Below are 15,050 nucleotides of genomic sequence, written 5' to 3' on the forward strand. Positions count from 1 at the left end.
TTTTTGATGTCAAATGGACGGAAGTACTATTTGGATATATGCCCATAAGCAAGGTACCATATGTGATCGAAAACAAAACTGAAATGGAAAAAAATGAAGCTGTTAAAACCAAGAGGGCAAAACGGTGTTTAATTTTAATTTTTAATTCAAAATTAAGCGTAAATTTGAAATTTTATAAAAGTTTTAGGTGCATAAAGGTTATTTCACCCATTTTGCCATCTGATTTAATGCCTAACCCAAACGGAGGGGGACATTACATTAAATTAGAAGTTCGATGGGTGAAATTGAGAGTTTTTAAACGGAGTGGGTCGTTTCGAAACGAATAGACTTTCATTGAGTTCAAATTGTATCTTGTCGCAATACACACTTATTAAGTAAAAAGGTCAAAAAAAATTCGAGGCCGCTACAGGAAAAAGGCCCAAAAATCATAATCACGTAATTGGGCGAGTAATATTATGAGGAGGACTCTTGTCCTGTTTGTGTCTTTTTAAATGTCACGTGGCTTTAAAGTTATAATTAAATCGAAATTTAATAATAATAAACTCAAATTTAATGATAATTTTAAAAGGCCCAAAAGTCTAAAAGTCATAGTCATCCCTATAACATTACTTTGCTTACGCAAACATGTCAAGATCCACGCCTAGCCTCCTTTACGCAAACATATCTTTTTGACTCTTTGGTTTATTGTGAGCAACTCGCTTACGCAAACATGTCAAGAGTAATTCCAACGTCCTGACTGCAGCAACAACAGAAACTCAATATATTTGTTATGTCTTTAACTTCTGCTCAGGAAAAAAAAAAAAAAAACTGAAACTGAAACTGAAGCTAATTTCTCCATCGCTTGGGCTACCACTCAAGTCAAAAACAGCAGCCATCACACCACCTGCAAGCTACCTTCCTCTGCCGACACTTTTGTCAAACTCTTCACCCACTAAATGCATCCATACCCAATGTAATTCAAGGTAAAAGCTTCAAATTCCCCTAGTTTCTGCAATCTTCTTTGTGAGCATAGATTTTATTTTATTATTTTATTTAGTTGGACGTGCCTCTTCTTTTTGGGAATTCTTTTCTTTTGCTTTAAAGATTGGATTTTTATGTGGGTTTTCTGTTTTTGGTTTTGTGGGTGTACTTGTTTACTCCTTAGAATTGGGATGCCTGTCAAAAAATACAGACCAAATGTTTATCTTATTCTTTCCACATGCGCATAGAGACACAGATATGTTGTTGAATCCTGCCTTCATCAATGTTAAGAGTAAGGGGTGGGATATCCAATTGTACATGTAGCTAATTAACTTGGCATGGAAATAAAAACAAAAACAAAAACAAAAAAAAAAAAAAAAACAAAAAATGAATAAACCAAGGAACTAGTTTCTTGATATTAGGAAATGATTTCTGCAACATAATTGGCAAAGATAAAGATTGTAACCATATGTTTTGGTTCTTTAAGGTTGCGAGTAGCGACTATCTATTGGACTCTTTTCTCGAACTCCTTTTGTAGCTTTGGGTCAAATCCAAATGAATACTTGTACTCAGAGAAATTTCAAAGTTCCAACCCATTCTCTAAAGCGTCATACGAATATGGAAGAAGAAAAGTGGTTGCCAACACTTTTGTCAAACTCTTCACCCACAAAATGCAGTCATACCCAATGTAATTCAAGGTAAAAGCTTCAAATTCCCCTAGTTTCTGCAATCTTCTTTGTGAGCATAGATTGGATTTTTATGTGGATTTTCTGTTTTTGGTTTTGTGGGTGTTCTTCTTTACTCCTTAGGATGTCTGTCAAAAAACAGAGAACAAATTTTGTGGGCTGTTCGCTGAAACATTGTCATGTAGTTTTTCTGCTGGGTTATCGGCATTTGTAGTTTACTGAAATTAAAACAGCATCGTGCATTTGGGAGTTCCTTTCAATTACAGTACTATATGGTAACAAGATGTCCAAAATAGTTTATAGGGGTTTGATGGACATGTATGAAATGTTGGGAAACATAGAACTTATCTTTAATTGTAAACAAATGAACATTATTCATTTGTCTGTATCTGTAAAGTCTAACCGATTGCAGAAGATAAATGAGATCAAGATACAATAAGAAGATGGAGAAATGTTGTTTCTAAAATAGATTTCTGCTTGATACATTTACGTTTACAAGAAAACCATATATAGACTTGTGAGGAAAGACACATCCCGTGAATCAAGTGTAGATAGGATTCAATACACGTGTGGATCTGTCTTTCCTTAACAGTATTTAGCGTAAGAAATTGAGGTACTTATGATCAAGCATTCAGAGTGGTCATTATTGGCGTGTGTACTTTTGTTAAGGGTGGTGAAGGATAGGGATGAATTCCACAGCTAATGGGAAGTTTGGAAGAATTTGGAGAAAATTCCAGCACTGTCGTGTCTTAGTTTAAGGGATGTCAAGTAAAGTTTACACTACAAGAAATTTGATCATTAGCGGCCACATTATTAGCGGCCAACGCATAGTGGCCGCTAATAGTCGCCGTTATTTGTAAACTATTAGCGGCCACCTAATTGTAGCTGCTAAAAATGGCCGCTAATAACTTGGCGGGGAGTTGCGAGAAATTCTGGGAAACTATTAGCGCCGCTAATAATAAAACTATTACCACTTTTTTGGCCGCTAATAGTTTCCCGGAATTTCCCGCAACTCCCCCCGCCAAGTTATTAGCGGCCACTTTTTTATATGGCCGCTAATAATATTTTTACTTTTTTTTTCGTTTTTTTTTTTTTTTTTTTTTTTTTTTTTTTATGTTTTCAAAATTTTCATTTTTTTTTCGTTTTTATTTTAAATATATATTTTTCATTCTTAATTTTTTTTTTTGTTTTTCTTTAATTTTTTTAATTTGTTTGTAAAAAATATTTTTTTAAAAAAAAAAAATTGGTTTTTAAAAATAATAAAAAGAAAAGTTAATTTTTGTTTTTTTTTTGTTTTGTTTTGTTTTGTTTTTTTTTTTTTTTTTTTTTTTTTTTTTTTTTTTCTGTTTTCAAAATTTCCAGTTTTTATTTTTTAAAAAAAAAATCATTTTCATTAGTAACCACTAATAATTTTTTTTTTTTTTTTTTTTTTTTTTTTTTTTTTTTTTATGTTTTCAAAATTTCCAGTTTTTATTTAAAAAAAAAAAATCATTTTCATTAGTAACCACTAATAATAAAACAATTAGCGGCCAAAAAAGTGGCCGCTAATAATTGATTATTAGCGGCCACTTTTTTATATGGCCGCTAATAATATTTTTACTTTTTTTGTTTTTTTGTTTTTTTTTATGTTTTCAAAATTTTCAGTTTTTATTTTTAAAAAAAAATCATTTTCATTAGCAACCACTAATAATAAAACTATTTGCGGCCAAAAAAGTGGCCGCTAATAATATTTTTACTTTTTTCCTTTTTTGTTTTTTTTTTTTTTTCAAAATTTCCAGTTTTTATTTAAAAAAAAAAAAAATCATTTTCATTAGTAACCACTAATAATAAAACAATTAGCGGCCAAAAAAGTGGCCGCTAATAATTGATTATTAGCGGCCACTTTTTTATATGGCCGCTAATAATATTTTTACTTTTTTTGTTTTTTTTTTTTTTTTTTATGTTTTCAAAATTTTCAGTTTTTATTTTTAAAAAAAAATCATTTTCATTAGCAACCACTAATAATAAAACTATTTGCGGCCAAAAAAGTGGCCGCTAATAATATTTTTACTTTTTTCCTTTTTTGTTTTTTTTTTTTTTTTAAAAATTTCCAGTTTTTATTTAAAAAAAAAAATCATTTTCATTAGTAACCACTAATAATAAAACAATTAGCGGCCAAAAAAGTGGCCGCTAATAATTGATTATTAGCGGCCACTTTTTTATATGGCCGCTAATAATATTTTTACTTTTTTTGTTTTTTTTTTTTTTTTTTATGTTTTCAAAATTTTCAGTTTTTATTTTTAAAAAAAAATCATTTTCATTAGCAACCACTAATAATAAAACTATTTGCGGCCAAAAAAGTGGCCGCTAATAATATTTTTAATTTTTTCCTTTTTTGTTTTTTTTTTTTTTTTCAAAATTTCCAGTTTTTATTTAAAAAAAAAAATCATTTTCATTAGTAACCACTAATAATAAAACTATTAGCGGCCAAAAAAGTGGCCGCTAATAATATTTTTACTTTTTTCTTTTTTTTTCGTTTTTTTTTTTTTTAATGTTTTCAAAATTTCCAGTTTTTTTTTTAAAATATATATATATATATATATATATATATTTCATTTTTATTTTTTTTTTGTTTTTCTTTAATTTTTTTAATTTATTTGTAAAAACTAAGTTTGTTTTTTGAGAATTTGGTTTTTTTTTAAAATAAATAAAAAAAAAGTTAAGTTTTGGTTTTTCATTCAACAAAAAAAAAAAAAAAAAAAAAAAAATCGTTCTTTTTTCTTTTTTTAAAAAAATTTAATAGAAAACAAGTTTTTTATTTTTATTTTTAAAAAAATTGTTTTCATAATTAATGCATTATGGTCAATCAGATGGTTTATCAATCATATTAATCGATCAAACCTTCATTGTGTGAAGTTTGATCAGTCAACCTCTATCATGATCGATCAAATGATCTATCGATCCTATTGGTCTATCAAGATCGATCGAATAATCAATCGATCATATTGATCGATCACGATCGATCGGATGATTTATTGGCCATATTTATTGATCAGGATCGATCGGATGATCTATTGGTCCTATCGATAAATCACGATCGATCGGATGATCGATCGCACGTTAGATCGAACCAATAAATGTGTCAAGTTTGATTGATCGGATGTTCCTGTCACAATAGATCGGACCGATGCACTAGGATGAATTAGATATTTGATCAAACCTTCACTTGTGTCAAGTTTGATCGATCATTTGATCTTATTATGATCGATTAGACATCCAATTGTAGGCGTTTTTGTAATGGGAGGAGGAAGAAAAAAATAAAAATAAATGAAAGAATTAGTGATGTTTTACATTTGACAGATATTATATTGATCCTATGACCCATCCTGTCATGATCGATTGGACTAGTACTTATTAGGATCAATCGCACGTTAGATCGAACATTCACTATGTCAAGTACGATTGATTGAACTCTATCACGATCACGATCAATCGGACTAATTAATGGACTATGATCGATCGGATGGTCTATCGATTATGTTGATCCATCACGATCGATCGGATGATCTATCGATCCTATTGATCTTTGTATTATTAGCGGCCACATATGTGGCCGCTAATAGTTTAGTATTAGCGGCGATTTTAGACTTAGTTAACAATTATTAGCGGCGGGTAAAATTACTTTTAGCGGCGAACTTGGTGGCCGCTATAAAACAATTATTAGCGACGAGCAAAAAAAGTGGCCGCTAATAGTCTTTAGCGTCGGACTATTAGCGGCCACTCTTTAGCGGCCAAAATAACATCATTAGCGGCCAAATTTGTTGGCCGCTAATGATCAAATTTTTTGTAGTGTTGGTTGTAGAAATGAGGTTTAGGCTGTATGAATTAGGGCATAATTGACGTCGTTGTGACATATTGATGTCTTTGTGGTATATTTGATGTATTCATAGCATAACAGTTATTACTCTATCATGTGACATTGGATAGGTTCATAGTCAAAATATTCTTTTGTGGGGAATTTGATTGGATCATAGCGTTCTGGAATTTGATATGTTATTTAGCTTAATCTTGCAATTCCTCTTGCGCTATTATCTATGCTGCTTACAAGGCATTAGGTCATTCTTTTATTTTTCATTTTTTTTAAAAAAATAAAAAATAAAATCAGAATTAGCTAAAGGTCCCTCGAATTGAGATCGATACTCAGTTAGCTTACTGTTGGAGTTTGTTTACAATTAGAGGTTTCAATAAATATGTCGTTGTATTAGTTATTTGTATTGTTGGAAGAAGAGACTTCGAATTTTAGTTTCTTAGTATATTGGACCCAGATTGTGATGCTGGAAGAATATATCTTAGAGACGAATTGTGATTTTTGATTTATTGTATTTAGCAATTATGAAGTACTTTAACAAAAAACAAAAAAAAAAATGTACTTTTTTAAAAAGTTTTGTTGGAATATTTATAGATCTCTAATTGATGTTTTTAAAGTAATTTGGCAATATAAATAATTGGTTCTTGGATAAAAAAGAATTGTAAGAAAATGTTACAATTAGGTTTAATATTAGTTCTTAGTATAAATAGTATTTGTTCTTCAATATTTTTTTACCTTTGAACAACTGTGTTTGCCTTTCCTAATTTGCTTAGTTTTCATGATTTTTTGTTCTCGTTTCTCCTTCTAGTTAAGTGATTCTCCTGTATAATTTATGTGTGTCTGAGTTGTGCTTTCGCTTTTTAATGATATAAAGATTACTTAGAAAACAAAATATATTAGTTCTTAGTAGGTGACATGTTCTCCTTTGGGCTTGGGCCATGACAATTAACCCAAATTCTTTTCTAAATGTGACAGTATCATTAACTAGGTCAAGATCAGACAGGAAACCATGACAGAAACCGTTGTGACCCTTGTCATCAACTAACTAGTTCAGTTGATCGTTCATGAATCAAAATTGCTACAGGGTGTCCACAACCAAGTTGTGGACATTCGAGATGAACTAGAGAGCATCCAGTGTTTTCTCCAAGATACAGATAAAGGAGGAGACCTCCAAGATGGTATCAAAACGTGGGTGAAACAAGTGAGAGAAGTAGCATATCATATAGAAGATGTAATAGATGAATACGTTCTTCACATGGCACAACGTCTTCATCAGCAAAGTTTTCTTGCTTTTCTCCATAAAATTGGTCGTTTATTGAAAAAAATAAAACCACATCATGACATAGCTACCAAGATTCAAGATATCAAAAAATCAGTCCGTGAAATCAAGGAACGAAGAGAAAGATATGGTTTTAGTTCCTCAGATCAAGGATCAAGTAGCAGAGCAACAAATGTTACATGGCATGACCCTCGAGTGGGTTCACTTTTCATTGAGGAAGATGAAGTTGTGGGTATTGAGTCTACGAGGGATGAACTCGTAAGTTGGTTGGTGGGGGGAGTATCTAAACGCTTTGTGATTTCAGTGGTAGGCATGGGTGGAATTGGTAAGACAACTCTTACTAAGAAAGTATATGAGAATGAATCAGTGAAGGGACATTTTGATTGCCGGGTTTGGATCACTGTGTCTCAGTCATACAATATATCGAAGATACTCATGTCCATGACAAAGCAAATCTACCAGGCAAGAGAAACTGCTCCGGGGCAAATAGACATGACAGACGAGATCACACTAATTAGCCAGTTGAGGAAATGTTTACAGCAAAAGAGGTATGTTGTGGTTTTTGATGATGTCTGGAAGACAGAGTTTTGGGAAATTGTGAAACATGCTTTACCATGCAATGACAAAGGTAGTAGGATTATCATCACAACACGCAGTGATCTCATTGGTGTTTCTTGTAAAGAATCTTTATATGATCAAGTGCACAAGCTACAACCTCTATCTCAAGACAAGGCTTGGGAATTGTTTTGCAGAAAGGCATTCCATACCGAGTTTCAGGGGGGTTGTCCGAGAGAGTTGGTGACACTGTCAATGGACATTGTCAGAAAATGTGAAGGCCTCCCACTTGCAATAGTTGCCATAGGTAGTCTTCTGTCAACAAAGGAGAAGGTGCCGTTAGAATGGAAAAAGTTGAACGATAGCCTCAGTTCCGAGCTAGAATGTAATCCCCACCTTACAAGTATCACTAACATTCTCTCTCTCAGTTATCATGATCTTCCGTGCTACCTAAAGTCATGCTACTTGTACTTCGGCATTTTTCCGGAGGACTACACAATCACTGGTTTTAGATTACTTAGTCTATGGGTAGTTGAGGGCTTTATAGAAGGAAAGAAGGGAAAACCATTGGAAGACGTAGCGGACGAATACTTAATGGAGCTCATCCATAGAAACTTGGTTCAAGTTTTATTTGGGGAGCTTGATTATGAGGTAGACAGAAAGTATAGAATCCATGATCTGCTGCATGAAATCATCCTATCGAAGGCTGAAGAGTTGAATTTCTGTCGAGTTTTGAAAGCAGGTAACACAACTTTCCGTGGGAAAAGTCGGTGCCTTTCAATCCACGATGCTACAGAAAATGTTTTTGAGACAAGTGAGTACTCTCGGGTTCGTTCTATTTTTCTCTTCAACACTAACAAAATTCCTAGGTCTTTCATAGTTAAATTGTTCAAAAAGTTCAAGCTTTTGAAAGTGTTGGATTTTGAAGATGCTCATATTGATTATCTTCCTCAAGAAGTCGGTAATTTATTCCACTTCAAGCACTTAAGTTTGAGGAGAACAAAAGTGAAGATACTTCCAAAGTCGGTGGGTAGGCTACTAAACCTACAGACAATAAATATCACTGAAACAGCAGTGCGTGAGCTACCAATTGAGATATTTAGGCTTTATAAGCTAAGACATATTTTGGCTCTTTCTTATGACATCGAAAATAAAAGTAGCTTTTATTTAGTGCGAGGAGTAAAAATGCATGAAGGGGTTGGATGTTTAAACGAGTTGCAGATGCTATCAATTATTGATGCAAATCATCTAGGGGTTGGTCTATTTGAAGAGCTCGAAAAGTTAAGTCAGTTGACGATGTTGGGCATTTCAAATATCACTGTAAAAAGTGGAAGGGCTTTGTGTACCTCCATACAAAATATGGCCCGCCTTAAAATTTTGTTTGTGGGCTCCACCAGTGAAGATGAGATTATAGACTTACAATCAATTTCTTCACCACCTCAATTTCTAGAGCATATCTCTCTATGGGGGCGATTGAAGAAGTTGCCCAACTGGATTCTAAAGCTACAGAATCTGGCCAAACTAATGTTATCTTTCTCATCATTGGAGGAAGATCCATTGTCGTGTCTCCAGGCTTTGCCGAATCTAGTTACCCTTTCCCTCTATCATGCTTATGAAGGGGAGCAACTGCATTTTGAGGAAGGCGGCTTTCTAAAACTCAAGAAACTCATACTCAGGGAGTTGAAAAAGTTGAAGATGGTGGAAATAGGCAGAGGATCATTGCCCGATCTTGAGCAACTAGAGATTGGGCCTTGCCCGCGGATGAAGAAGCTACCCTCTAGAATCCAGCACCTGGAAAACCTAAAGATTCTGGACTTTTATGAAATGCAGGGAGAATTTGTGCTACGTATGCAGCCAAATGGAGGTGAAGATTATTGGAAAGTCGAGAAGGTAAGTACTATCCGTCTCATGTATAGGATTAAAGGAGAACGATATCAAACATACAAGCTCGGTGACTCACAGTTGTTGGAGCGTTTGCAAAGGTGAGACTTGGAGGTTCAAACTGCCATTCAGTTTCAGTGATGGACAAGGTATGTGATCTCAGCCACAAGACATCCATGAAAAGTTTTTGACGTAAGCTATATGTAATGATAAAATTCTTTACTTTGTGGCTGACTAACTATGTTTTTCATTGTTAATAAAACTTTCATTGGCTGGTGAGTTCCAACCTTGGCTACAGTTTCAATTGTGTTTTTTTTTTTTTTTTTGTACTCTTGTCTATTTGATATTTTAATGTTTCATCACTAAAAATAGCTTGATACTAATCTATGTTACAACAGGGATCTAGCAGTTGTATTTTGACTTGGGCCAACACAAATGATCTTTTATAATTAAAAGCGTAATTTTTCGAGTTATTTTGTCCTCATATGTTAAAGTTTTGAGGGCTTTGAAAATAGGGCGTTATAATTCAGAGTTTATTAACTATCACAAACTATGACTTGTTTGCATGCCACAATATAACATTGGAGTATTTTCATACAAGAATAGTATTTATGATATATTTTCCCATAAATTGGAAATATTCAAGGCTTCTAAACTCGCACCTTCCACTATCTTATGAAATTTATACTTGAACGAGATTACCTCATACAACATTACACTATAATATAACTATATGGAGTAAAACATTAAAACTACACTTAAATGTTTTGAAGAGAGGCTTAAATACTTTGGTTAATTAGCATTATCAGTGGACAATGTTTAACCAGGTTGAGGAGCTTGAAATGCGTTCTAATGTATAACAGTTTACCTTCTTTTGTTTTCCAGGTCTTATTGGTGCTTTGATTTGACAACAAATCTTTAGTTCATGCATGGTAGCAGCAATTGATCATTGATATTGTGCAAGATGGTGGCGCGACCATCCCCCCTTTTTTTCTCTTTTTTTTTTTCTATTTTTTTTTTTTAAGTTAGTTTTAAGTTTGTTTGTTTTAGAATTTTTTATTTTATTTTATTAAAGGTATTTCCGTCATTGGAGAGATATTGACAATTTTTTTATAGTTTGGAAGTATTGTCTCAACTTTGAGGAGAATATTGTCAATTAATGCTCCGTTTGTCTGGTGGTGGTGGATTCCTACAACCGTGTAAGAATGAAGAGTTTGAATCCAGAAAACAATTTACGGTTTTGACCTAAAATTAAAGAGGCTTTTACGGTCAAACAAAAAATGATTTCTGTTGACCATTATTTTCGCCCCCACCAAACACCAAAAAATGCCGAAAACATTTTTTGAAAAATATTTTACACTGAAACAAACAGAGCATAAGATAAGATAATTAACCCTAATTGAATTATTTTTCTTAATCTTAATCTTATCACCAAGGGAGACTGTAGGCCCCAACAAGATCATAACACGTTGCTTTAGAAAACATATGGTTTGAGAATGATTTTGTTGTGTAATGGCTAACAAGGTGGGTTTTTCACGATGCACCTACTTTAACAATTAAAAGGGGAAAAATAAGAATAATGCTACTCTTCACACCTATTTATTATACTCATTTGATACGTACATGTTGACGTGACATGTATTAAATGGCTTTTCTTTTATTTTGTTTTTTTTTTTTTAGTATTTAACATGCGAAGCCACTTAAAACACGTTAAATCAACATATTGAATTATGAAATGGATGCGATAAATGTGTGAAAAAAGAAACAGACTTTCTCGTTTTCACAGTGCTTGAAGCCTACTGAGATCGAAGGGCTCTCAGAAAATTTGAAGTGGCCTCGATCTTATGAAATTGTTTAAGCAGGGCAATTTGGCTTCTTATGCCATTGCTTATGAAGACTGATTTTGCCCATCTTCATAATATAATGCTACTTTTCACATTTATTTTACATAAACTAAAGCGATATATGTGTTTTAAGTGATTTCTAAAGTTAGCCACTTCAAAATAAAAATAAAAAGAAAGTCACTTAAAACACGCAACTTCAACCGATACGAAATGGATATAAAAAGTAGCATTACTCATCTTCATAAGCTAGCAAGGAGAAGGAAAACACTAATGAAAATCACAACGCATTCTTGGTAATTGTCGGCCTTGGATGAGATTTTCAAAGCTGTGTGGTGTGATTGCTGGCACTGGATGCGCTGATCATGTACGTGTTTCTCGAGTTGTTCTTGAGACGACAAAGCATTTTATTGTTTGAGAAAATTACGACAGCAGATTGGGCCATTTAGGGATTGTAGATGTCATTCTATACTATTCAATTTGCAATAATTGGTTAATTAACAAATGGTGTGTAACAATGTTCTAAAAAAAAATAGAATGTTAAATATACATGCATGATTAAGTGTAAAAAAAATTTAGTCTTTGGAAAGATGTTAAGATAACATAATTGATGTGGTACTACATAATTTGAATGGTGTATGTAGGTTTTTCCATTATAAATTTACAACATAATTTATTGATCTCAATACGACGTGAAATAAGATAAGATTTATCCTACTAATAAATCCTATTAAGATAAGATAATTAACCCTATTGAAAATATAATTATCCCTAACTGAATTATTTTTCTTAATCTTATCACCATGATCATAACACGTTGCTTTAGAAAACATATGGTTTGAGGATGATTTTGTTGTGTTATGGCTAACAATGTGGGTTTTCCACGATGCACCTACTTGAAAAATTAGAAGGAAAAAATAAGAATAATGCTACTCTTTATACATATTTATTTGATATTGTCGACGTAACATGTTTTAAGTAGTTTTTTTTTTAAGTATTTAACATGGAAAGCCACTTAAAACACAATATATCAACATGTATGAAATGGATGTGATAAATGTGTGAAAAAAAAAAAAAAAATAGACTTTCTCGTTTTCATGGTGCTTGAAGCCTACTGAGATCGAAGGGCTCTCAAAAAATTTGAAGTGGCCTCGATCTTATGAAATTATTTATGTCATTGCTTATGAAGACTGATTTTGCCTATCTTCATAATATAATGTTACTTTTTACATTTGTTTCATACCAACTAAAGTAACGTATTTTAAGTGGTTTCTTAAGTCATTCACTTAAAAATAAAAATAAAGAAAAAACTCACTTAAAACACTCTAACTTCAACCCATATAAAATGAATGTAAAAAATAACATTAGTCATCTTCTTAAGCTAGCAAAGGACAAGGAAAACATTGATGAAAATCACAATTAACGCATTCTTGGTCATTAATTGTCGGCCTCGGATGAGATTTTGAAAGCTGTGCAGTGTGATTGCTGGCAGTGGATGCGCTGATAATGTGTTTCTCGAGTTGTTCTTGAGACGACAAATTAAAGCATTTTGTTGTTTGGGAAAATTACAACAACAAATTGGGCCATTTTTAGGGATCGATAGTAGGCGTCGCGTCATTCTATTCGATCTCTTCAATTTGCAATAATTGGTTAATGAACAAATGGAGTACAGTCACAAAGATAAGGAAGATATGTCTTTATGTATTTTGTGGTCGGAAAAAAGGAATGTTAAATATACATATATGATTAAGTGTAAAAAAAAATGAAGTCTTTGGAAAGATGTTAAGATAACATAATTGACCGAAATCCATCAGTTTAAGTAATTAAAAGACTTCAAAATTATCTTCGCTACTGCTACAAGGGTGATCGATGATCTCATCTCTTGGTGTGTTTGATCTTTGAGGTGACCATTAGCTTTTTTGTTTCTGATTTTGATCAAAATCCCACATCTGCAGTACTCTGATCTTATATTTTAGGGAAAAATACATATAACCCCCTCAAACTACCACATCATTGTCAATGTACCCCCCAAACTACCAATTGTGTCAATCTTCCCCCTTAAACTACCAGAAAATGTCAATGTCCCCCTAATGACAAAAATGCCCTTCATAAAATTATTAAAATAAAATAAAAACTAAAAAAAATTATTAAAAAAATATAAAATAACAAAAAATTATTCCAAAAAAAATTAAAAAAATTAAAACTGTTTTTTTTATTATTTTTAAATAATAATTTTCATTTTTTTTAAAAAAAATTGTTCTTTTTCGTTTTTTTAATTTAATAAAAACTTTTTTTTTTCATTTGTTTTATTTTTTAAAAAATAAATAAATAAATTTCAGTTATTATTATTTTTTTTCGTTTTTTTTTTCTTTAAAAAAAAAATGTTCTTTTTCGTTTTTTAATTTAATAAAAACTGGTTTTTTTTTCATTTGTTTTATTTTTTTTTAAATAAATAAATTTCAGTTATTTTTTGTTTTTTCGTTTTTTTTCTTTAAAAAAATTTGTTATTTTTCGTTTTTTAATTTAATAAAAACTGGCTTTTCTTTTTTGTTTTTTTCATTTGTTTTTTTTTTTTTAAAAAAAAATCAGTTATTTTTTGTTTACTTTTTTTAAAAATTAAAAAATTAGTTCTTTTTTTTAAATATTTTTTTTTTCGTTTTTTATTTAATTTTTTTTTTAATTTTTTTTAAAGTTTTTTAGTTTTATTTTTAATTTTTTTGAATTTATGAGGACATTTTTGTCTTATTCAAAAAAAATTAGGGTCATTTTTGTCTTTTTGTTGATCTTAGGGGGGACATTGACATTTTCTGGTAGTTTAAGGGGGGAGATTGACACAATTGATAGTTTAGGGGGTACATTGACAATTGAGTGGTAGTTTGAGGGGGTTATGTGTACTTTTCCCTATATTTTATTATCAGCCTCACTGAAGGTTTTTTTTTTTTTTTTTTCCTTTGGTTGAGATACATCTCTGCCACCTCAAATCCCGAATGGGAACTTGACCTTATTTAGTTGACCCTTTTTCTTTTTCATAGCCAACCTAAGAACGTTCATCATTATAGAATAGAAAAAATATAAAAAGTAACTATAAAGTCAACATTTTAAGGACCCTACCATCTCATCCAAACCCCCCTTGCACATCTAAAAACACTCGGAAACATTCACTGCATTTAGATTGGTTCAAACTATGTTTACCAGTATACCTACCCAACAACATAAAAAAAATAAAATAAAAAAAGAGCGATAAAGGGAGAAAAGGGGAGAGAAAAAAAAAAAATTATAATGTAAACAATAAATATGCTTATTTCATGCTTCTGTTGGATAAAAAAAAAAAAAAAAGTTGAAAATATATAGTCAAATTTAACTAATATATAGAAGATTCGCCTACTCTGTTTGAAACCAAACAAAAAATAAATAAATAAATATCTCAACGGATTATATTCATAACCCCATGGCCTACTCCACCAAAATTTCCGCCCAGCCGTTCCATTCTGACTGAAGATGGCAGCCACCCACGCATTGGATTGACTTTGAAAGCAGGCCCAATTTACTTGTGTTGTGTGTGCTGATTAGTCAAAAGTAATCCAGATGTCCTGGACCGCAGGCTTCCGCTGCACATGTCGTGCTGAGAGTGAGAGGTATTAAGAAATGGTCAAAAGAGATAACTTTCCAAGGAGAACTACTTTATTTGAACAACTAGAGTCTAAAGCATCATAAAAATATGAAGAAAAAAAAAACTAGTTGAATCACCCACAAAATGCAGCCATACCAAACATATTTCAAGGTCAAAGCTTCAAATTCCCCTAGCTTCAGCAATGTTCTTTGTGAGCATAATTTTGTTTTATTTTTTATTTTTATTTTTTGAACGTGACTTCTTTTTTGGTATTCTTTTATTTTCCTTTAAAGATTAAATTTTTATGTGGGTTTTCTGTTTTTAGTTTGTGGGTGTTCTTGTTTTAATTCAGTTTGGTTCGGAGGGGAAGATTTAGAATGTGGGTGTTTGC

The 15,050-nt window shown here is 31.8% G+C and overlaps 1 protein-coding gene across 1 annotated transcript; it reads left to right on the plus strand.

The window, feature by feature from the left end:
- The first annotated feature begins 1,531 nt into the window (after window positions 1-1,531).
- LOC133867832 (disease resistance protein RPM1-like) lies at window positions 1,532-10,183 on the plus strand. The gene is made up of 3 exons (XM_062304596.1): window positions 1,532-1,658; window positions 6,469-9,357; window positions 10,094-10,183. The coding sequence occupies exon 2, from the start codon at window positions 6,749-6,751 to the stop codon at window positions 9,311-9,313; it is 2,565 nt and encodes an 854-aa protein (XP_062160580.1). The 5' UTR covers window positions 1,532-1,658; window positions 6,469-6,748; the 3' UTR covers window positions 9,314-9,357; window positions 10,094-10,183.
- The last annotated feature ends 4,867 nt before the right edge of the window (window positions 10,184-15,050 follow it).

The sequence above is a fragment of the Alnus glutinosa genome, chromosome 5 (genome assembly GCF_958979055.1).
Source record: "Alnus glutinosa chromosome 5, dhAlnGlut1.1, whole genome shotgun sequence".
Classification (NCBI taxonomy): domain Eukaryota; kingdom Viridiplantae; phylum Streptophyta; class Magnoliopsida; order Fagales; family Betulaceae; genus Alnus; species Alnus glutinosa.